Genomic DNA, 25,748 nt, shown 5'->3' with positions numbered 1-25,748 from the left:
AAATGCTAAATAAGGAGAAATGAGAGTCACCTCAAATATATAGGGGCGAGAGAGAGAGAGAGAGAGAGAGGCGTTACAATTTAACTCCCAAGTCTAAGGATATCAGCTAACATTGTATGTGTGTGCAAAGTGTCATATAATGAGGAAATCTATTACTTCATATGATTGGAATAAAGAAAATTAGTTATGAGAACCCAAATAGAACAAAGGCCTTGTAGGTATTCATTAAAAATGTTTCTATAAGAGACAAGAAGGAAATTTATTTTTAACAACTAAAGATTGATTCCTACCATCTCCCGTTAGCATTCAAATTTTAATCTTACCATTCACCTAGCACTACGATTTCTTAACCCCATTTCTATGCTGACATATTTCTCTTGAAACCTTTAGTGCCAACATGACATTTTGGATCCTCGAACCCTTTGTGTCAAGCTTGCGAAGGATTATTTGGTCTTTTTACTCGTATGCATTCCCTAGACCCTTGCCTTTTGGCATAATCAAGATATGCTACAATTCGAATGAAGAAATTCATCCATCTTCAAGATCAACCAGAAACGCTATTAATGGGCACAAATTTAAATGTAAAAAGGTAACAAACTCTATAACAACTCTGAATGCATCATGGCCCATGCTACACCTTTAACTTCTCTGTAAGGAGGGCACTTTCAACTGTCAAGCGTATTTGTTCAGCTATTAGATCCAAGGACAAAAACCCATGGACTTAGATAGCAGAGGAACCTGTTTGGTTTCTGGAAGGCATCTTGCCATGGAGGTCATATTGCTACAACAATGGGGAAGAATATAAAAACATTTGGGTATTTCAAGAGCTTGGTTATTTTCAGAACATATTTATAATTATCATAGTCTTGTTTATCAAAAAATATCTGTACCAGCAAATTTTATGAAATTATTAAATGCATTCCAGCTAGTTTGTATGTGCAAATCTGTTTTTTATATGGCTTTTCCAAATCCAGGTATTGTTTATGAATGTTTTGGTTGATTTTAATTGCATTATTCCATATCTAATGGTATTTTTTTTCATCAACTAGTTGATATCATAAGTTAAAAACTAGATGTATTTAAAATGACATTTAAAAAATAATCTCTAAGAATTCTCAATTACTTATTGAATTTGTCAGTAAACAGGTAGTATATGTTTCAAGTATGAGTACAAGTACCCTATGGAATTGCACAAGATACCCATGCTTTTTTAACAAATCATATAACCTTCTATTTATGATACAAAAGAATTGCAGTCATATTTCAGATGACACGGTAGCTCTTGTAAAAAATGAACCAACTTTGCTCAATGAAACACAGGGATGTGTTGCCCATCCCAGAGCCCTGCAGTTCCAAGACGAGGATGTATATAACCTTCTATTTATGATACAAAAGAATTGCAGTCATATTTCAGATGACACGGTAGCTCTTGTAAAAAATGAACCAACTTTGCTCAATGAAACACAGGGATGTGTTCCCCATCCCAGAGCCCTGCAGTTCCAAGACGAGGATGTATCCAGGACATGGGGATGGGGACTGAGTGTCCCCCCACCCTTGCCACTGGGACATCCAGAGAAAAAGAAGACAGCCAGGAGCCTCCAGGATGTCTCGGGGATGCCAGGAATCCCTTCAGCATCTCAGGGACTTCAAGAATTCTCCTCTCCTCAAATATCTAAGAAAGTTTTTACCTTAAGGTACATAGGTAAGCAGGTAGTTTTTCTGACTTAAGGACATTTTCAGGAAATTTGCAACCTTAATATGGGCAGTTTAGAGGGTTTGCATTAGCTGGTATTGCATACAATATTGCTGTTACACTGGGAGCCCTAAATAAAAATCAGAAATGGGGTTTCTATGTTGATGTTTCCATGTTTGCAATTCGTGTGGTGCTATTGTCATATATATCCAACAATTCATTATCCAATTCCATTCATATGATCAGTGGTGAAAGACAGTATCACTGTCCATATTCGTCATAATCCACAGCCATATTTGACACATACAATTCAAAACTTAGCATTTAGCATAGAAACATAAATCTCTGGGGAATAAACCAGCAAATTAGAGGAGTAGTATTTTATGGAAAAATCGAGAGAAAGGGCAAAAAATAGGGAAGATTTTACAAAAGACGGTCAATAACTACTTTTTTTTTATTAAGGATATTTCCGTACCATAGATGATAAAGGACTTATATAAATGATTCAAAACACTTGCACAAACTCCTCATAATATAGTTTCAACTTTGAAGACTCAAAGTTTCAACATTGATTTTATTTGTATACATTTCAATCAAACTATGATTTGAAGTAGCACCAAAATGTGCTGTGGGCTTTCTGATTTTTCAAAATCAGAATGAAGCTTTCTTTGCTAAATATTGTCAATTGAAAAATCTTCATATTCATGAGTAGAATTCATTTTCTATGCTTATCCCAAGTTCCTTTTGTTATATATAATCGACAACAATTATATATAGAGTTGGCATAAAATTCACATGTGAAGTGATATACACACATGTATACACCAAAAAAACTTTATGTATGTTGAACACAGAGACTGAATTGCATGAATTATTTAATTTAATCTTTAGTAGTGTGTTAAATATCTAGCGATTTGATTAATCGTAAGAACTTATATGTCATTATTGACAAGCCTAAAATGATCATAATGATTATTGTAGGGTCCTTTGTTTTCTCATAAAAAATAAGCAAAACTTCGTTACCCTGCTCTTTTAGATCATTTCCCAACAAATAAATAACACAACTTTGTCACAGACTTTTTTAGTTTCATAAATAAGGCAACAATTTAAATAATTGAAATTTATACAAACAAAATCAATGGTCAAAAAGAAATAGTATCAATCAAGCTGATGGAGCCCTAATTTTTGGCCTCCATTTTTAGCACTCTCAAATCTTTAATCATAAAATTGATGATATTTTACAATATGCCGAAATCAGAATGAAAGACTTTAAAGTGTCTACCTTCAGAAGATACCATACACTTGGAGCAATCCATTACACTTGGCAATATCTAGGGAAGATGGACATTTAAAAATGATACAAAAGTTGCTAAAAGTGGATTCTTCTGCCTGTTATGAGTTCAATGCGAAGGGAATGACACCTATTCATATTGCAAAAGAGAAGGGGCATCCTTACATACTTAAGGAAGTACTAAATTCCAGACCAGATTGTATTAGACTGGGTAATCAAAAGCATAAAATGAACATTCTGCACTTGGTCATGCATTGAATCTCAATCTCAAGGCAGTCAATAAAGCATGTCACACTGTGTTGGACTTAACACAGATTAAAAGGGGCTACTGATTTGCACAACTCTCCATCTGGAAAGCACTGAGAGAAAGAGTGATGGTTGAAACTTGATACATATCTAAAGAGCAACTGTGTTCATGTGATCTGAAGAATAATGATCTTGAACTGTGCTGCAAGTTCGACAGACATTTGAAGCTGCTAAGGACTGCACAAAACATTTGATGGAACAGTACACGCGCATGGAGTTGTTTCAACTTGATGAAAGAGAAGCATACAACCAAATATGTGCCTCTTCAAACTTTAAGGCTTGGAAATATAAATATATTTTTATTTCTTTGGTTCAGATAAATTATTTTTCTGATATCTGCATACACTGATTGTATGAGACAGAACTTCCAAACATGGTTAACAATAATACAAAGAAATGATTAGCAAATCATTATAACGGTCTGCATAGATATGGTACAAAATGGTTGACTGTTTGAAGTAACCTTGCTAGTCAAAACAGTCATCACAGAAATTTTGGTTTCCACAGTTTTGTTCATGAATGGCATAGATTTTGAGTTAAAGATCATAAGTGTTTCATTCTTAATAATGAATCCAAAGAAATCTTGAACAGACATGATATGTCTTTCAAGATGTTAAAAAGCCTTATACGATACTTGTGAAAGTAGATGTTTGATTAAACAAATCTCACACAGCCTTTTCTACCAAGTACAGATAAATGGACATTCTGTGGATTGAGGGACAGTTTGCTTTTGGAACAGAGGAACATATCACCCTCAGTCAACAGCATTAATACAATCTATATTGTAATCTTGGGACTATCAAATGGGAGGAGTGAACGGAAAGATATAACAAGGAAGCCGTAGACTCCCAATCAAGAAGTAGAAGGAATAATGATACAGGAGCCGCTTCAGATTGGAGATTAGAATTGAACCGTGACAAATATATGCCCGATGAAAGACAGTTCGAGGAATTGAAGAGGCCCGATAAAATATGAAGCAATTTAACCCTAGAAACTCAACAGACGGCTATAGGAAAATAAGGCATGAATGATGATGGCACTAATTTATATCCAATAAAAAATCGCTTCTCCATCTACAGCAAATGATAAATGTATCCTCTTTAGTGATAATACAAGGAAGTATTTTAGAGTCGATTTTTTGGAGATGACTGTGGAAGGAACAGAGCCGCTGGAGCAAGGAGATTTGCATCAATGGTTAAGGAGCTTTGATTAATATTTTACATCTTTAAAGTTATTCTGTTTTGGTTGCAGGTCTATGTAATGTGCAATGAAGGAGAAAGCTTGCACGAATTTGGAACATGGAGACTCGAAGCATAGTCATTTTTTGAATCAACGTGATTTCCAAAACGGGAGATGCATCATCACTATTTCCATCGTAGTATGGAAGGCTCCGCAGTTTTCCTCTATAGTTTCAGTTGCCTATTAAATCTATTTAATCCTGAAGCGTTTGGGATTATTGCCTTAGTTTATTACAGGAATAAAGTTTGTAATCCTCTAGGATTATAGGATTAGGTGCCGAATGGGTGTGTCTATTCACCGACACACCTCTTCATTGTTTATAAATATAGATGTACATATAATTTCAAAAACTTAGATATTCATACTATTATGCACTTTGATATATTTTATAAACCTTAGATATTCATACTATTATGCACTTTGATATATTTTATTCTTTCATTGGCAAATGAATGAATCTTTGAACTAAGCATATTCATACTATTATTTGATATATTTTATTCTTTCATTGGCAAATGAATGAATCTTTGAACTAAGCCCGTGGATTGTGGATTATTGAATAAATTCTTGTGCCACTCTGGAGTCAAATTGTATCGGATGTAAGGAGTGTCTCCGATGCAATTTTATTTCCACCATTTAAGAAATATTTATTTTATTAGCATGAAGCTTTAGAGTTAAAATATTATATAGTTTTGTGTTTTATAATTATTATTTTAATTTTATAAATAATTTATATGATAGATAAGTGGACAAGATCAATTATAGCATTTTAAAATCGAACATCATAGATATTGTGAAATATTTAATTGTTTCCGAATCTACGTCCATATATTTGATTTGTCACATCTTGATTACTAAATTGTTTATAATTTATGTGTGTAAAATTTTATAAAGTTGTATGTTTTAAACTTATAGTACTGACCCTATCGCCCTTCGACACTAGTCTTTATATTTTTCATAATTCACAATCCATATGCTGGCAATCATTTAATTTCTTTCCTTTGATGAATTAATATATTCATTTGGTGCACTAATCCATACTTATTTTTATTTTGAAAACATTCAAATATTCATTTATTATTCTCAATTCACAATCTCGAAGTTTGAAGTGGAAAAATGGGACATCATCAGACTCACCCATAATATTGTTGATCTCTGCTGGCTAGTTGGGCTGGAAATTGCAATTGCCAATATAGACGCTAGGCTCTGCATCCCCCTACCTGAGTACTACATGGAATTTGAAGTTGATAGTTTGGAAATGGGTAGGAGTCCAAGGTGTCCATGCTTGGTAATTAGGGATAATGTCAAGTTCTTTTGTGAATGGCCGAGAATGGAGTTGAGCATCAACTTCTTGTTAAGGTGGAGTGGAATTGTTAAAGACCCTGGTAGGGACTGGTTAATCAACTATCTGAGGGCATATGATGCCTACATTCATCCGGATGTAGACTTTACTAACTTGGAGGAAGTGGAATTCTGTTTGCCCAATTATGACAAAGCCAGCAAGGGAAGAACGACATTTGTGTTCCCTCCAGGATCAGAGGCCTCCTCTCTGCATGAAGTTGCGGAAATTATACTAGTTTATAAGAAAATATGATAATGATATGTAATGTGGGTCATTTTGTATGTTATATAGACCCAAAATTTTGGTCATTGCGCTCTATTAGTAGTATGGTTTCCTTCTGTAGATAACTCCATCGACTATACTAAAGGTTAAATAGTGCATGCCGAGCGAAATATAATGGTGTCCCCTTCTACTTTATCAATGGCGTTTTGATATTGTATATATCGAACCTTAATATAAAAATAAAGTTATGTAGCTACAATCTTGCCTCATTCTCCAGTTTCGATTGCTATGTCTAGTTTGTTTCACTTGTTACAATGGAAGATTGTAATTAGGGTTAATTGCTATTGTTTCTTTCTCTCGGCTTGGCAGTAATCGATTTTCAATTTTAGAGCATTCACTTAAAACAATTTATATGAAACACGTTTTCGGATTACCCCTCCTTTCGCCATTGCAATATATTTAGATTGTCTCCTTCTCATCAGTTCAATATCGGTTTGCTCCCCCTATAAGCATCTTAATTTGTATTATTATTCTTAATTGGCACAATTCATTTTGATCTTCATAATTTGCATTAATGATGATTAGTAGTTACATGTCACATATTCATATTTTAAATAATCAGATTTCACTATCTTTTAAATAACAAGTTTTACAAAACGGAAAAAAGCAACAAAAATAATTATTAAATGATTTTCAAATTTTATTTATAATTAAGTCCATAAATTTCTTATTCCTCTTAAAATCTCAAGGATTGGGTCCTCCTAGACTTGTATTTAGGAGTTGATGGATTTCTTTAGTCCTCTAACCCCTAACGCTTTGTTGGCTGTGGTGATATGAATACAGAGACTTGATAACCTTTTTCATTTGTATTTTCGAGTCCCTGTGAAAGATATAAATATTATTTTGAAATTTTAATATTGTAATTAACTAGGGTATGCCCCTTTTACTTATGTATAATATAAGACTTAAATCCCGAACAAGCTGGAGGTTTTCTTTCCTACTAGTGCCCGCCAAAACGGTGGATAGCTTGTACTTTTTATTTAATTAATAAAATTAATCATAACCTCGGCCGTTTACCAATTTTTTTTAAAAAAACAATATAATAATTATGTTTCATATGAATAAAATGTAGATTTAAAAATAGATTTGAAAGATGTCAAAGGTAGTAAGTAAAGATTTTAAAAATATTTTAAATGAAAAAATATTAAGATACGAATGTTTAAAAAAAATTTAAAATTATTTGAAGTACTATTTTTTAACATCTATTTATTTAACAATAAATAAATGAAAGAATATTGTTATTATTATTTTTGAAATTAAATTAGTAAAACCGAATGATATGATATTATTATAATAGATAAATCGTAATCTAATTTATTTATAAATTAATGATAAAATGACATGTGAATAATACTAATTAAAATAAAATTATATATAAATTGTAATAAAAATCACACAATTATTACATAAGAAATAAAGAAAAGTAAATTTAAAACAAGGAAAAAAATTATATAAGAAAAATGAAGTAAAAATAAAAGTACCAAATAGACTTATTATATTAGAATCAAATAAAGTAAATTTAAAATAAAGAAAATAATTAAATTAAACCAAAAAAAAAAAATCTAAAATAAAGTATAAAATAAAAGTATAAAACTTTCCATTATATCTATATTTAAATAAAAATAAGATTACAAATTTAACTTTTGAGAAAGACGAGCTCTAATATCTTATTTTTCATTTATTTACCAAAGATTCACAAAGAGTACCCAACTGAGATTATTTTGTGAAGAAACTCTAGTCTAGACGTATCTTTTTTATAAAGATGACCAAACACACTATGGTTTTCTTTCCTAATTATGATAAGTTCTACACTAATTTCAAATGCATTGATTTCATTCAGAGGTGTTGCCATTTTTAAGAAAGTGGCTGAGCAGACGGTCTATGATGACTGCACAGAACGGATAAGCGTTGACAGCTTCTGAGATTGTAACTCTGGACCATCTATTTTTCATTGATTTGCCCAATCTACAATAAATGCATTCATATCCTTATCATTTTTCTATTTTTATTTTTTATAAAAACATATAAACCCCAGCAAAATTGTTTTAGCCAATCAGAAATTAGTTTTAAACATTTAATAATTTGATTTTTCTTATCTAACTTTTCAAACTTTAGAATATGATGATTGATTATTTTAAAAAAAAAAAAAAAAAGGCTTGGGGGTAAAACAAAAACATTAGTTCCCTGCCTGGGACTAAAAATCTAAATAATTTTTTTTAATATTTCAAAAAATCTACCATTAATTGGGACACTCGCAGGGTGAACGGGTGTATTCCAAATAGGTTATGCATCTTTGTGATTGACAATACCTTGCAACACTAAGATCACATTATATTTCAATAACCATGTTTACACCTCGGGCATTTATCTGAAAAACAGCTATTTGCAGCATATTCTTGATTCGACTTTGACTAGCCGAGAATAACGTCTAGCCAGCTTTATATATGACCCGTCAATACCATATGCATCATAGCGGCTGATCAAAGCTCGCAATTATTTCACTTTGGCAATAATAAACAGACATCATTCGTAAACGAGGTTTATTCTAAAATAAACAATAATTGTGTTGAGGAAGATTTCAATTCAGTATTAGTTGGGTTTACAACAAAAACTTCGCCATTACACCATATGTCTTTCGACATCTCTAACAATACATTCTAAAGTTGAAAACTGCAAATAAAATGAATCCTCTATTTAAAAAAAATAGAACACGTGGCAAAAGCAGAATAGAAGACAGACAAGTATTAGGGCTGAGTCCCATGAAAGAGGACGACCTTAAAGATAGAGTGGGTAACTGCACGATACTTTTTTGAATATTTAAAGGTGAAGGGTCCCATTAAGTTTTTAGTTTGTTTCATCATTAAAATTTTAGCTCTTAAATTTAAGAAAGTTAATGATGAGTGAAAAAAGTTTTTAAGATTTTAAATTTATGATGTCATTGATTTATTACTATCATTATTAAATTTGTATATCGATAAAAAATATTCCAAATTGGTGGAGCTATTTCTAACTCCCCCACATTTTCGCCTGCTCAAATTGAGTGGGCCAAAAAATCAGAACTCCTAGTTTATAGGAAAAGGTTCAAAATAAACATTAAAATTATCATAGAACCACCCACTGCACAAATATAGAGCCAAGGTCACTCCCATGGGACCCTTGCCTAATTCCTCTGCCTATCATTTTCTAAGGCAGTTTCCCGCCCAACCCGCATAGTATGGCAGAGGGCCCTATACTCTAATAAAGCCAAGCCTGAGAAAAGTATCACCAATCACAAAACTTACTGTATAGACGAGCTTAAATACATATGCACCCATTCCAAAATAGTTTATTACAATAAATGAGAGCGTTGGGCAAAAGCAGAATTAAAAAAAGGCAGGCTCTCAGTTTCCTACTATTATTTTACTAGGAATACTCTGATATAGCTAGGCAACTACCAATCATTAAATTCCTGTAAACCGTTGCTTCATTCCACACCAGATCAACATTAGATGCCCCGGATTGTTGACCTATAAAGCATTCCAAGATATAACAGTCACGACCATGCAAGATAAAGTTTAGGAAGGTTCATTCCAAAGCTGGAATTCGCAAAACATGCAAGTATATAAATGAACAAATGGAAAAATTATTGTGACAACCAGATTAATCCAATCAGAATCATTTCCAACTGATTAGTTTTCCACCATGGGATCTCATAGCAATTGCTCTGAAAATAATGTATTAATCATTAGTTGACATGCATCACCAATTAACATTGTCCATGGAACTTTCTACACCCTTGATTCTTTTTGTTCAAGTTCCCTTAGTAACTTCTCTCTCATTCGTACAATTTCCATTTCCTGTAATTCCTTCTGCCTCTGCATAGGATGAACACGATCAATAGAATACATTCACAGGTGTCATTTAAAGCATGTAATTTATAAAAGAGACGGCTAAACACAGTTCTTGAAACATTAGACAAGAGCCAGAGTTGAAATGGATTTACAAGAATCAAAAAGCACACTAGGTATTATATAATTTCTGAAAAGCAAAATAAAAAGCAATCCTGAAAATCCTACATATAACTTTTCAAGTTTCTTTTTTTCAATTTCTACCAGGGCTGCACCCAGCAACAAAAAGATGAACAACAGCAAATAAATATTCTAGTCAAATAGTGCATCTGCATATCAGCTCAGTAATATGAATATACCATATAGAGGTATTTACAGAGTTTACAGAGGAAACCTTCTGAGGTATTTATAAACATGTTTCGATATTCTTTCAAAGTTGGCATGATCATAGCTCACAAACAGTCCTTATGAAGTTGGTTACTACTATTCTTTTTGTACAAGATAAAGGTGGGGCATTTGATAAACTTGCTTTGAGATTCCTAGTAAAGTCATTACTATTTTCAAGTGTAAATTTGCAGATTGCAGAGTTTTCCCCAAGTTTTTGTTGAGTCGTGAGTTTTAACAAAAAATGGTGAACTGCTTGCCCTATGACCATAGTAGTTCAGCCTCATCAATGCAGTATAAAACAATTTAAAGTTAAACTGTTCCAAGTAAACACTAAATCACCCCTTTCAAGGGAGCCTTCAAGAAAAGTTTCTTCCTAGCTGGACTACCTTGAACCATGAACTTAAAACTACAATAAAAAATTTCTTAAATATTGATATTCCACCATGAGGATCAAGGGCCTAAGCTTGGGGAAGGTGAAGAATGGCAGGGGGCAATGTTGGGGGAAGGCGGAGGGTTGGCACTGATACACATGTACTTGAAAAACTACTTATAATTTATAAACAAGATGTATAAGAATTACATTTCAGATTAAATTTTGACAAATTAATAAAATAGTGAAATTTCAAAAATACTAAACAACACAATTTTAAATACTTGAACACTAAATGGAATCTGAGAAATAAAAATGTCAAATTGGAGATTTCTATTATATCAAAAATATCATATAGAGGATCAAAGTAAATAGCATGATATCAAAACAAAAACAAAATATTAAAATGTAGCGATGGGAGGCCCCTAATCATCCCCAAACTCCTCATCACTGGAACTACTGGATTCCTCATGGTTAAGCTCTGTCAAAATAACACCAACCAGCCTCGCATTTAAAATCATAGCACCCTCATCAATTTGTGCAAGCTCCTTTAGCTCTACATCCCATCATACCAACAAACTCTCTTTGTGCACAAGTTTGAGCCTTCAAAAGTTGGTGAAGCCTGAAAGCAAGTACCTTTTGGAGTGATATATGGACTGTCTTTCCCTCAATCCTCCTATGTAAGATTTGGAAAGAACATAATAGGTTAATCTTTCAAGGGGTGGAGAGAAGTGCAGACCAACTTATTGCTAGCATCGAAGAAAGGATAACAGTAGTTCTTAATGCTCATGCTCTGCTTAAAATGGTGGCATTCGCTAGCTGGGATGACGGACTAATGAAGCATTGGTTAGGCCCCAAAATTCCAAAACACTACTGTGACCCAACTCCCTACTCACTTTAAAAATGGCTGGATGCCAAATGGCTGTGCCCACCCAGTGAACTGATATTAGATTTTGACAGGCCTTCGAGAGGAAACCGAGGGAAGTCAGGCATAGGATCCATTATAACAAATATGAAAGGGGAGCTGGTATGGAGCATCTCCAAGACAGTCAGGGATGGCACACATAATGAGGCAGAGCTTGCTGCCATAGATACTGATCTCAATTTATGCATCTGCAAAGGTCTCGCGACTATTGGAATCAAGGGAGATTCTTAGGATGTCATCAATGCTATCAAACAGAATACCATCAATTCATGGCATGTACAAGGTTGGATTGGCAGGATTCAGAAGAAGTTAGAAAGAATTGAATTCTTTATCATTCACCCATATACAGTTAAGCCAATAAAGCTGCTCACTTCGTAACCAGTAGGCCATTGACAGGTAACACAAAAAAAAAAGATCTCAAGCAAGATCTTGGCCTGTCCATTTGGATAGTATTGCGCTCCAGGAACAAGGCAATTTGCTACCTATGGCAGATACAGAAATATAAGTTTGATTGGATAGATTTTCAGTTTAATTGGCTGTTGGGGGCAACATGATCAACCCTGGAAACCTGCTCCCGTACAAAATTGCTATGGGGTCACGATGGTCTGACGTGAACTTGCCTTAACAATGCCACCTCAGGATATCGTGTCAGATCCTGTCTCCAACAGCTCCCTAAAGACTGCCTTGGCTGGTGTCTCCAGCACCTGTTTAAATCTTCTTGGAGATTGGCAAAATGTAAATGGTGAACTGTGTAGTTTTGGTATTGTGTGTTTGCGCTAAGGTGAGGATGGCAAGGGTGAAAGATGAAGTGGTGGTCCTGCAGGTGAAAAAGGAATCAGCTCTATCACCTCTTCATAGTCAGAGATGTTGACGATTGTGATGCAGTGAGGAAGGTGTTAAGTATCTCAGAATGGGAAATAGCCATGCCCATAAAGGAGCTATGCACGCCTGCTCTGTAATGTCCAGTTCTCTGTAATCACATGAGGAGCTTGGTTAACCTATTCTTCTCATCCCAGAAGACTAAGTGGTTCCAATAAAGAGCGTTTATAACCGGTGCTTGTCCTTTCACTTGGACATGTTATGAGTTTATATCCTTAGGCTACTTATCAGTAGTTGCTGGGACAACAGCCACTGGTTTTCCAATGACACAACCCCTTGGAAGCTGAAGGTTGGATGAAAAGCCAATATTCCATGAGAGGTACACTCATTTTCAAAGGTTTCTGTTGTGTGTAATGGTGGAAGTTTTGTTCAAATAAGAAGCTATGATGCAGTTTGAAGGGTGAGCATAAACATCAAGCTGAAATGCCAATCTCTAGGGACATTCAAAGTACACAAATTGATGTAGGGCAGAAGTATTAACTTGCTTGTATGTGTGTGGGCCAAGCTCAGAAATCTGAACCCAGCTAGATGTTGTAAGCGGAGAAATAACATCACGCAGCCATCCCTCTTTATATGTTTACAGTGGCTGCCTTAGCTGAGACTCAGCACGCATGTGAGTGGCATTTGCCACTGTGTGGAGTCACTTCTGAAGGTGCTTTAACTACAGCAAAGATCTTAAGGCAAACACTTTAATCTAGCAAATCTTGAATACTAGACGCTTTAGTTGCTTGGAATGATTGGACAACAGCGCTACAGATTATATACGGTTCGATCATGGATTTCATTGCAAAAAGAGAATGAAACGCATAAAGCGTCTGTGCAAACATTCTTTCTGAGTTAATGGATTTAAGGGCACAATATAAATACAGGTGAATTACGAGGTGTTTGATTTCCTCTATGCATGATTAATCTGTATCTTTGTATTCAGCAATCTGGTATTTTATATTAATGGTTACATCAAATGCAGATGTGTGGATGTGTGTGTTGTGATTTGAATAAATGTAAAAATGCATAACCGCTGTTCTGAAGCATTGCATGAATGGTAAGTGGTTGTTCATTTGTGGCCTTTCCTTGCTTTCAATCAAGTAATCAATTAGCCATAATCAGGCATTAGAGTGGAGTTTTTCGGGTTACAGGACAAGTGTTTTACAGAATTGCAGCCAGATATTAAATACCGATTTCTGATAGAAAAACATGCAACCAAGTGTTTGCTCAAATGCACTTTTCTTTCTTTTCGAGAAATTAGCTCAACCTTTGGAAATAATCGCTGTTGAATCAATAATACTCTTGTACATTGTCTTCATGAAGTGATTATCAAAATGCTTGTTCAGCAGTTAATGTTTGTAATGCAAGTTTGTAGCCAGAATTATTAAGGATTCTTACATGCTCCGTGAAAAATGTCATGCAGAACATGAGGAGATTCATGTTCGGGGTATCCTTTGTTCACCACCTTGCTGCCCCTGAATATGAAGACTAAGAAAAAATGGATTCGATGCCCCTCTCAAACCCACGTCCAGCCTCATTGGCAAAATCTTTGATGCTGCCACTGTTGGCTAGAGGAGTAGGGCTGTGAATGTTCTTGAGCTCTACAGAGAAGGTATTGAGAAAAGGTATCAGAGCACATTTGCAAATTTCATTAACCACAACGGCGATCATTTGTCTGCGACTCAGATCAAGAGAGCATTTTTCTTTAGGGAAGGGATTATGCATATCATGCATCAAAGTGCTGTAATTTCATTTTCACATCAATATATTAGAAGCTGCCCCCTCTAGCAGCACTTGGTGATCAATGTGTGTTTGTAGCAGCAAAAACTCTTTGGGAATAAATCAAACCATCAAAGAATTTTAAGTCAGGATCTAGTCACAAAAAATGGATATATATAGATATAAAGCAGCAAAATTGTCTTTGGGAATAGATCAATCGACCTAAGAAATTTAAGTCAGGATCTAATCACAACAAAATCAGACTTTCAGAAGAACAAAAACTTTTGTTTCGTAATTTTGAGGGCATTTTAAGTGCACAGTTGTACAGAGCAAATAAAAATGACAGTTTACCCCATCAATTTTGGTATACAGACTTTGTCATTAATGTTCATCAAAAGAGTGCAAGGCATAAAAACAAGGCTTGTATACAAGAAATTAAATTTTTACTTCAGACCCAATTGCACCTCTGTTTGAACTAAAGTGGCAATTGCACACATATAGAGACCTCAAAGAAAGCCTCAATATCTTTTGTTTTACATTATACAAGTGTATGAATGCTTCAGATTTCAATGATAGATTGTAGCTGTATGGTTGCACTCAAGTAGCATGTGACTTCGCTTACAAGAGATGCTATTAATTGATTTTTGGGATGGAGAATCAAAGGCTAGAACTGGATGTGAAGATAGGGTTGAAAATGAATGAAAGCCTTAAAAGTCGAGAGGCTACCAAATGACACCTTGTGAGCCCCATAATTGGAAGGGATCTGATCCATGAGATTGTCTGGAAAAAGGGGGAGGGGTATGTTGAAGTTGATAGCTGCGATAAAGATCTTCATTCTCAGGAGTTCCATTGTGATGATGATGCTTGCTTTTGTTCTGCGTAGAAGTGTCGTTCAGCTGGGACTTTCACTTATTTATATTTCCGTCTATGTCTCTGCTGGGCCCAAGCTGTAGCAGTTCTATTATCTCCATGTTTTTTATTTTGATATTGTGTGATATTTATTCTATCTTCCTATCATGCTTGACTCATACCTGGCACCATGTGTATGGTGACATGGCACCGTGCATGGGTCAATGTTTATTCCGGCAGTTTTGAAGGTGAACATTTCATTTATGGAGCTCAACAATTCACCTTATGAAGGCATCAGTTCTCACATTATTAGTTGCTGTGTGTGGTTAGTAACTGCCGGTGCTTGGTATTTGATGAACGACTCTTCAGTTTTGGAGGCAACAACTCCCTTCTTTATTTTCGTGATCAATACTTTGGCTAGGAGGTCTGTGGCTTTACTGTGAATAGAGTTTCTTCGGCATTCTCTCTGCTCTGAAAAGTAAATGAGCCACATTGTATCATGCAACTCTGGGTAGTTATAGTACTAAGTGTAGTAGTGCTGAATCTTAGATATATTTTGTATTACAATATTGGTTTTGATCTGGATGTTATTATTGAGTTGATTTTGTGAATCTTGGTGTTTGTAATCAGTTTATACTTTTCGAGACTCAGATTTTTTAATAAAAGAAAGACAGGCGTATTGATTGACTGTTTTGTTGACTTCAATCATAAGCAAGACTCTCACTTATTGCACTAATGGCTTATACTTAAGACTCTCACTTATTGCACCCAAATTCTATGGAGATAGCAGTGAATGTGCTCTCAATCATTTGAATGCTTTCTACGGATTCTTACATGCATACAAGGTGGATTTGGAAAATCATGCAATGAGGCTTTTTGTCAGAAACTTTGAAAGATTTTGCAAAGGAAGCATTTGACCTATTGCTGACACAGAGTATTTGATCATGGAGGGAATTGAGGGAGTGGTTCCTTGATGTATTTCATGATGCGGGCCATGAAGAGGAGATGTGTTATGAACAATATGAAGATCAGAATTGCAGAATGGAAGAGGATCTTGACATGTCTCCACTTGATGCCTTTTTCAATATAGAAAGATTTTAAGGCGAGACTTCAACACATTTGTTTTTGAGGATCTTAAATGCTTACCATGAGATTCCATCAAACCTCAAGCCTCCTTACAAGGAATTTCTGAACAAAATTCTCAAGTTGAGAATCTCGCTGAAGGACCTTGATGTGAAGCTTCTTCTTTAGATATGGGATGAAGCTATTAAAGATGAAGAAAAAGATGCCGAAGTAATACAAGAACATAATAATGTTTCATATTCAAATGTAGAAGAATCCGATCATAATGAGACGGGTAAGGAATTCGATTGTGAAGAAAATGGAAATGATGGAGAGGATTCTCTTTGTGTGGATGAGATTTCGACCTTGTTAGATATGAAATATCAAAAGTATGTTGAGAAGGGTGGTCAAATTTTTCTTCCCATATACAAAGAAAAGCAAACTAATAAGACAATAAACGTGCCCTATGATAGATTCACTGAACAGAAAAATTCATTCATCTTGTCAAATCCATGTAACTTTCATGAGGAGGAAACCAATGAACCAAAAGGAGTATACAGCTCTCAGGGGGTTGACATATTTGTTGAAGATGTGCATTGTGGTCTAAGTATAGAAAGAGATCTATTTAGATACAATTTCAAAGAGTTTTCAAATCCTATATTTGATGGAATAGTAGAAGGATATTTCGAAGACAATGTGAACATATATGAAAAGAAAGAAAATGCATCCAAGGACTTCCAAATCATTTCGGGCACCCTATGTAGTGAAACAATAGAGAATCCAGACATAATATTTTGTAAAAGTGAAGTAGAACAGCATGCGAAAATGTCGGATGAAGGATCTCATGGAAGTATTCCTGAGCACTCTATATCCTCGAGTCCATTGTTTGAAGAAGATTTTTTATATCAAATATATCAGCACTATGATAACATGCCTAAGGATGATTCTGAAAATAATGAAAATCATAGCCTATGTGGAGAAATATATTCAGAAGAAGAGCCATTTTCCAATCCATTTTATGATCAATATTTGCATTTAAAATGTGAGGATGAGATGGAATCAAATGTACATAATAAGTAGGATGTGTTGGAAGTTAGTACTGAAAAATTTTCAAATATCTCAATTGATCAGATTCTTGACAAAACGGAAGTAATAATGCTTAAATGCGGGTTATATTCAAATTTTTCTTGTGAGGAGAATCATTCAAAATGTGGGACAGATTGTGTGCAAAAGCAAAATCAGACAAAGGTGAGTCATTCTGATGAAAGTATGACTGATTACATACATGCGAACCTTCCATTCAGCAAAGATCACAACACACTTAATGATTTCTCAATAGCAAAACAAAAGTCAAATACCAAGGATTGCATTGAGGAAGCACAATCAATAAGTATTGTTCATAAAAGTGATGCATGTGATACAAGTAAGTATGAGCAGCATACCAAGGCAAGTATCCTTGAAGACTCTGTGATGACACTTGTTAATAATATGCCTAAGGAAATGCTTTTAAGATTTTGTCATATTTCTCTTGAAGATTTTTCTCCAATATATTTTGATCAAATGAGTGAAGCAAGAAATCATATAGTTGAATTAATTGATGATGAAATTTATTTCTTTTCTATTAATCTTGTTGATATACAACGATAAATTATAATCTGAAACAAGTGATGAAGGATGACGACAAATTATGCAGTGGTCTGAATTTCGCTAGAACGGCTAATCAGGCAAACCCGGGATATAATACCATGATTAGAAGCAATAAATTACTACAAGATCAAAATCGGGTGTTCGACAGAGGAAAGGATCAGTGTTCATTTTGGGGGGCCTAGGGCCACCCAATTCCACCGTGCATCATGTTAGGCACAGATGCTCGGTCTGCTCTTCCAGAGATAGCTAGAATCTTATTATGCCTACAAGAGGCATATGTCCCCAATAAGAGCCGCCAATGGAGCATAAATTTTTGCAAATTATACTCTCCACTCACAACATTTTCCATTTATGCAAATATGCAGGAGGATATACAAAAAATTGGAAATTAGCATGAACTGAGTTCTCTATGAGTGGCATCCAGATTGGTGGCGATCATCTACAGCCTCATATTTCTGTTACAAAGGATATAAAAGAGGGAAAAGCCGTGATTATGCCCGGTAACAGGGCACTTATTCATGTACATCAAAGATACCAACAGAACTGGTGGATTCGATTTATAAATATCAATGTTATAAGTCAGAATCAACAAACTCAAAGCAATCCTTGGAATATATTATATTGATGAAGTAGCATATTCAGCATCGGAACTAGAACATGTAAAGAGTTTGGACAATTTGGGCATTACTTGAATGATGAGGATGTGTATACGTTGTCCTAAACTTTGAGGGTGACTATATTGTTTGCCTTTAAATATATACTAGATCTATTCAGTTCAGATTAAGATTAACAATAAATATTCTATTAGAGACTGGGTGGATATGTGTCTTGAATTCAAGTAGATTTAGTAATAAAAGATACACACCTAGATTCATTTGCATCATAAAACATTGTCGATGAGATAGCTATAGCAATAAAAGATACTAAGTTATGAACAAAAAGTACAGATTGGACATAGAATCGAAATTATCCAGTGTAACCCGGATGCACACACCCAGGTCAAAACCTCGGCGCACCCGGTGCAGGTGCGTCACGCACCCAAGTACCCCCGCAAGGAGATTTTTCACCACCGCACCGGTCGAGCACCCAAGTGGTACGCAGTGCTCGGATGCAAGGCAAGTGCTTGGATGCGCGGTGCTCCCAAGGTGCTCGTGGGGTGCTTCTCGGGTGCTCGCAGGGTGCTTCCCGGGTAGATGGCCAAAAAAGTAAAAAATAAAAGGTGTTTTTGCATTTTTATTTTTTTTTAGGCATGCTAACCCTAATTGGGTGTGGGTCCCATCTGGTGGTCTATTTGAATGTTTAATAAGACCAATAGCCTCATTTTAATTTCACCATTTCATTTCATTGTTGTGGAGCAACAAGGAGCTAAGTGAGCAAAAGAGTTTGTAAGAGTTTGTAAGAGTTTGTGAGAGCTTAGTGGGTGATTTTGCAAGGGATTGCAAGATCAAAAGGAGCAAGAAAATTTGATTTGGCAAGTGTCTCCTCAAGTTCAAGGTAGGTTTTTTAAATTTTACAACTTTTTTTGGTTTTAGAAATCAATTTATAATTTTAAAATTTAGTATTTAGTTTTACTTTCAAGGTTCAACTTAAATTTTTGAATGTTTCATTCTTGAATCTTGTTGATAGTTGATAGTTCTATGATTTTTATTATCTATATTAATTTTTAATTTTTTTCATTGTTCTTAAATTAAAAAATATGGCAGTATGGCATATGTTGAAACATATAAAGTTTTAAGTTTTAAGTAGGGTGAAACTAGTTTGTATAACTTATTTTTACTTGAGCTGAAATGTATCATGATCATTTGTATAATTTTATTTTCATTTTGCGAAATGAAAATTTATAAATGGCATCTAGATCCGGCCAAAGTGCAGAAAACATAGAAATTAATGAGGCAAGGGCATCTGATTATGAGTCTGAGCCCAAGCCCGAAAGAAGTGATCATGGGGTTGATGTAGGTGGTCAATCTAAGCCTAAGGAAGAGCTTCCTTATGTTGCACCAGGGGTACCTTCTATTGGTTGCCCTTCAGAGATTTTGACAAAGTATGCTAAGGGTACTTATGATCCAAATTCCCCTCTAAAATAGTTTGTTGAGAAAATTACACACCCTACACCTTTAGGTGGTGGCACACGTAAATGGAAGTGCAATATATGTGGCGCAGAATGGTTTGGCAGCATTACAAGAGTTAATTCACACCACCTTTTTTGGAGTGGCTATGGTGTGAACCCATGCATATTCTTGTCAAATCTTGAGAATGTCAAATACAGAATTGAAGTGAACAAACTATGGGGCATTCCTGATGATAGTGATATTCCAGTGCCTAGATCTTTGTCTGCTAGGCCAACAGGTACAGAATATACAACAATTACAGGGGCAGGGAGATACATCTACTCGTATCTTGCATCAGAGAACAGGGACTATGTCACCTACACCATCATTTTCCTCACCTGCACACAGTTCAACAGGGGATAGCAATAGGGGGAAACCGAAAGCAACTACAAGTTGTAGTGGTAGTAACCCCATTGCTCATTTATTTGACATGCATGCAAGGGACCGGTTAGATGATGTTGTTGGTGATTTCTTCTTTGCCAATGGCATCTCTACACATGTGGCTCGATCTCCCTATTTTGTGAGGATGATGTCCATGGCAGTGAATGAGGGAGAGCCATCATATGTGCCCCCAGGTGACCACAAGTTGAGGACCATAGTGTTGGATAGAGCCTATGACAAGGTTGGGATCTTGATGGAGCAGATGAAAGTATGTTGGATGGATTCAAGCTGCAGCATTATCATGGATGGGTGGACAGACATTAGTCATCATCCACTCATCAACATTATGGTTACATGCACCAAGGGCCCATACTTTTTCAAGGCAATTGATTGTTCAGGGCATCGTAAAGAGGCTGATTCTCAATTTCATGTGCTTAGGGAAGCCATTGAGGAGGTTGGGCCACAAAATGTGGTCCAAGTTGTGATAGATGCAGCACGTGTGCAAAGCTGCAGGGAGGCTTGTTGAGGCAGCCTATAGGCATATTTGGTGGACTCCATGTTGTGTACATACCATGAACAATGCACTCGAAGACATGGGGAAAATAGAGTGGATCAGAAAGGTGGTTAATGATGGGAGAGAGGTGCAAATGTTTATTTGCAGTCACCACACATCACATGCATTTTTTAGGAGCTTCGCAAAGAAGCAATTCCTGAAACCAGTTGAGACCAGGTACGCATCATATTATATTCTCTTGGAGAGAATGATTGAGTTGCAAGAGCCATTGCAACTCATGGTTATGACACAAGAATGGAATCGATGGCCTGAGTCCAAAACAGAGCATGAGAAGAGGGTAAAGGAGGCAGTGAAGAGTGATCAGTTTTGGAGTGACGCAAAATACATAGTCTCCATCATTACTCTAGTGTTTCAGGTGATCAAATATGGAGATGCAGATTCACCTAGTCTTGGAGAGGTTTATGAGTGCATTGATTCCATGCTTGGGCAGATGAGAGTTGTGCGTGAGAGAGACCCCACTCTAGCATTCTATACGGAGCACATTGAGCCTATCATTCACCGCAGTTGGGAGAAGTTGAACACTCCTTTGCACATGGTTGCTTATGCATTGAACCTGAAGTGGTACATACCTAGGCTTGGTAGAGTCACACCACTTCAGGGTGATGAGGTGAAGAATGGGTTCTTTCGATGCATTGCCAAAATGTGTGATATTGAGACTGCTAGTGAGATTCGCACCAAGTGGTCCAAATTTGCTAGTCTTTCAGATAATCCTTAAATCTTGATTCAGTGCTCTAAACTCTTTATAATTATAAATTCTTTTAATAATTAATTGTTACTTTACTTATAAGTTATAACTTTATTTAAGTTATTTAATATTATGTTGTAAACTTAAAAACTTGTAACTTGTAGGATACTCAGAAATTGCAAAGGTGGATCTCAAAACCATGGCACAAAAGAATCCCATTTCGTGGTGGAAATGTCATGGGTCACAAAAGTCAAAGATCACCTCACTAGCCATCCGGTTGCTTTCTCAAGTTTGTAATACTAATTACTAATTCCAGCCCTTTATAATCTTAACTTTAAGAGTTTTACTTTACTGATTTTAATTTTTGATTCATTGATTCGATAATTATTAATCATTGATTTACCATTTATCATTTGTTACAAATTGTATGAACATTTGTTTGTAATTTGTAACTTTCAACTTTGTTATCTCAGGTGTGTAGCTCCTCAACTGCAGAGAGGAATTGGTCCACCTATAGCTTCATTCACTCTGTTAACAAGAACAGACTTACCTCTAAGAGAGCGGAGAAGTTGGTTGCTGTACATGGTTACTTGTGGCTCAAAGATCGCAAGACATGCGAGTACAAAGAGAACCCTGCAGCACAATGGGATGTGGAGCTAGAGGATCCAGCTCAGATTAATGAGGATGATGATGTAGCAGAAGCCAATGTAAGGCTAGTTGGTGTTCCTTTAGAGGATCAGAGCTTACCCAAGAGGAGTCTAGTAGTTCCAGTGATGAGGACTTCGGTATAGGGGATGATTAGAGAGCACTTGAGATGATTCCATTCTCATTATTGACATTTTGTCAATTTGTTGATTGTACTCACTTTGATATGGCTATGATACATTATTATTATTTCACTATTTCGTGCTATTCGGCTCATTGTCATCATGAGCATCTTTATTATATATGATATTCATAGAATCATATTTGAACAATGAATTTTGAATCTTGAATCTTGAACTAAGTTAATTTGTTAGATGGTCATTAGTAATGGTTATGAAGTTTCAAGTTTCAAGTTTGAACTTATGGTTTGTGAATCACATTTCAATTTTCTCTCTTCTTTTTATTCAACTATATTTGGTATGTTATTGTTATATAATATAAATATATTTAAGTATCATTTCATAATTAGAGAGCACTTGAGATGATTCCATTCTCATTATTGACATTTTGTCATTTTGTTGATTGTACTCACTTTGATATGGCTATGATACATTATTATTATTTCATTGTTTCGTGCTATTCGGCTCATTGTCATCATGAGCGTCTTTATGATATATGATATTCATAGAATCATATTTGAACAATGAATTTTGAATCTTGCATCTTGAACTAAGTTAATTTGTTAGATGGTCATTAGTAATGGTTATGAAGTTTCAAGTTTCAAGTTTGAACTTATGGTTTGTGAATTGCATTTCAATTTTCTCTATTCATTGTATTCAACTATATTTGGTATGTTAATGTTATATAATATAAATATATTTAAGTATCATTTCATAATTAGCATTTTCAGTCATATATATTATATATACTATGCAACCCCCTCCCCCCACTCCCCCCCTCCCCCTGCTCCTCGCCGCGGCACCCCCCCCCCCCCCCCCCCCCGTCCTCCTGCCATCCCCAAATTGAGGCCATTTTTTTTCCGGCACCCAAAACTCATCCCGACATCCCCCCACACTGCCGCACCCCCATGCCGGGGTAACACTGAAATTATCAAGTTTCTAGACAAGGATTGTTATTGACACAGTTCAAGCTTATGTATTACAGACATATTAAATATTCTAGTCATTGGAAATAAAAATAAGCTTATGAGCGGGTGGAATAGAAGGGTCAATAGTTGTGAATATCAACGCCTAGCATACAGACCCATTTCCCAAGCAACAAATGAATTCTATTTTTCATGATGCACAACTAACTTTTATGTATGTTTTGTTTCAGGGATTTGAATGGAATGAGGCAAAACCTATGAAATCATGTGGAGCAATTGACACTATAAGCACATTGCACCAGAGGGCGTACATTCCTATTTGAAACTTGTGGCACCTTTAATATATTCAATGATAGTTACTGGGTCTGATAAGGGCATCCAATCATTTACGAGCGACATCAAAAGTCTCGATACCTCACAAGGCCTTCTGAGCATGAGAAACATATTATTTGTCATCAATCATTGGCCTCTAACGTTGTTCTATGTTTATTGCAAAAAGAAGCACCACCGTGGAAGCAAAGAGATACAATCGAAAGAGAAGGAGAAATACATAGAAATGTATATTCATATATCGTGAAGATTATAAGTTTGAGCTATGTCTTTGAGAGCGTGGTACTATACATAGTGTCTATGAGATGTGCAATTGAAAGGTGGCATAATCAGATTACGATTAGGAATTGCAAAAGATCAAAAGTAAATCACACTCAACAAACACCAAAAGAAATCACGTATTGATGGATAGGTCCAAACGAAGCCCTGAAGCCATACAAGCGGTCAATAATATACACCTTCGAGAGTTCGATTAAATATGATTGAGTGCCATTCAAATATGCACAATAGCAGAGTTTAGGGAGTAAGTGTGAAATTAAGGTCAAATGATGTGTTGAATTCTCCAAACGATGCTTCCATCCTGTAGTGTCACGTCATTCTAAAGACTGCCAATTTGTTATCCCCAACATTATAATCCATATCATTAAGGAGCTTCGATTATAATTCTCTCTTATGGAGTTATAATTGTGAGCAGTGAAAAGGCATGATTGTTCATACTCACGTCCTTTCACTTATATATGACTACAAGATGCAATATCAAGGGAGAGAATTCATATTCATTTATACTTTCCAAAAAAAATCATGCACATTTGATGTATTATATTCTTTCATTGGCAAATGAATGAATTTTTGAACTGAGCCCGTGGATTGTGGATTACTTAATAAATTATTATGTGATTCTAGAGTCAAACTACATTGGATGGATCATCTGTAACGAGTGTCTCCAGTGCAATTTTATATCCGGCATGATCAATAAGAAATATTTGTTTTATTTGCATGAAGCTTTAGAGTTAAAATATCATATAGTTTTGTCCTTTATAATTATTGTTTTAATTTTATAAATAATTTATATGATAGATAAGTGGACAGGATCAATTATAGCATTTTAAAATCGAACATCATAGATATTGAGAAATATTTAATTGTTTCTGAATCTGTCTGGTTTGTCTCCGAACCACAATAGCTAAAGTACATTGTAGACTATTTTAAAATTGCGTTCATATATTTGATCTATCGCATCTTGATTACTAAATTGTTTATAATTGATGTGCGTAGAATTTTATAAAGTTGTATGTTTTAAACTTATAATATTGACTCTATCGCCCTTCGGCACTGGTCTTTATGTTATTCATGATTCATAATCCATACGCTAGCAATTGTTTCATTTCTTTCCTTTGAAGACTTAATATATTCATTTGTTGCATTGATCCGTATTTCTTATTTAAAAAACATTCATATATTCATCTATTATTCTTAATTCGTAATTTGCAAACTTAAAGTTTTCTGTAATCCTTGTCGTTTTGGAAACTTTTATTACATTTGCATTCTAATCGATCTACTATAAGCATCTTGGGCTTAAGTGTTTTGTTCAAAATTAGGTACACCCACCTTGGTTTTGCAAAGCCAAAAGTGCAGAGGATTTGGATTGCATCAATCAATCCCGTCAAGTTGGCCATAACCAATTGGATATCCCAGCATCGAGTTGGCAAGACTCGTAGGATTCCAATCTGCAGTTTTGGGAACCAACACAAGCTATACAACATAGAGAGTGTAGAAAAAGAAGAAATTTTGGTTTGTAATTTCCTAACTCCCACACTACTTCCTGACTCTCCAACGCTTAAGGACTTTGCAACACTTTCAATCCAACTTTCCCAGCTCGATCTTCAGCATTGTGCTCGATCTTCATAAAGAAGCACATCAAATTTTTGTAGGTATTTCCCATCAACGTTGCTTTTAGGGTTTCTACTAGTTTCCCACAATTTTTTTGTCATATCACTTGATAAATCACAAAAAAAAAATCATTTAAAATTGTTGACCAGAAAAATGTGATTTTTTGGGGAATAAATCACTGACATGTTGACTCCTAATTAATTGGGATATTTTTGCCATTTTTTGCT

The 25,748-nt window shown here is 35.2% G+C and overlaps 1 protein-coding gene across 2 annotated transcripts in view; it reads right to left on the bottom strand.

The window, feature by feature from the left end:
* Positions 1-9,414: 9,414 nt before the first annotated feature.
* LOC149548050 (uncharacterized) overlaps positions 9,415-25,748 on the bottom strand; it is a 34,278-nt gene continuing 17,944 nt past the window's right edge. Inside the window, exons 2-3 of one of the 2 annotated variants that reach the window (XM_089792078.1) lie at positions 9,896-10,007; positions 9,415-9,659 (exon numbers count right to left, since the gene is read on the bottom strand). In XM_089792078.1, coding sequence (XP_089648204.1) covers positions 9,921-10,007 — 87 coding nt within the window. In that variant the 3' untranslated portion in view covers positions 9,415-9,659; positions 9,896-9,920. Of the gene's footprint in view, positions 9,660-9,734; positions 10,008-25,748 lie in introns of those variants that run through there. The other variant, XM_089792077.1, reaches the window with a different exon arrangement.

This window comes from Cupressus sempervirens, chromosome 7 (assembly GCF_028749045.1).
Source record: "Cupressus sempervirens isolate cs-2001-9-10 chromosome 7, ASM2874904v1, whole genome shotgun sequence".
NCBI classification, from domain to species: Eukaryota; Viridiplantae; Streptophyta; class Pinopsida; order Cupressales; family Cupressaceae; genus Cupressus; species Cupressus sempervirens.
The sequence above is the reverse complement of the archived record's forward strand: the minus strand, read 5'-3'. Positions and strand labels throughout refer to the sequence as shown.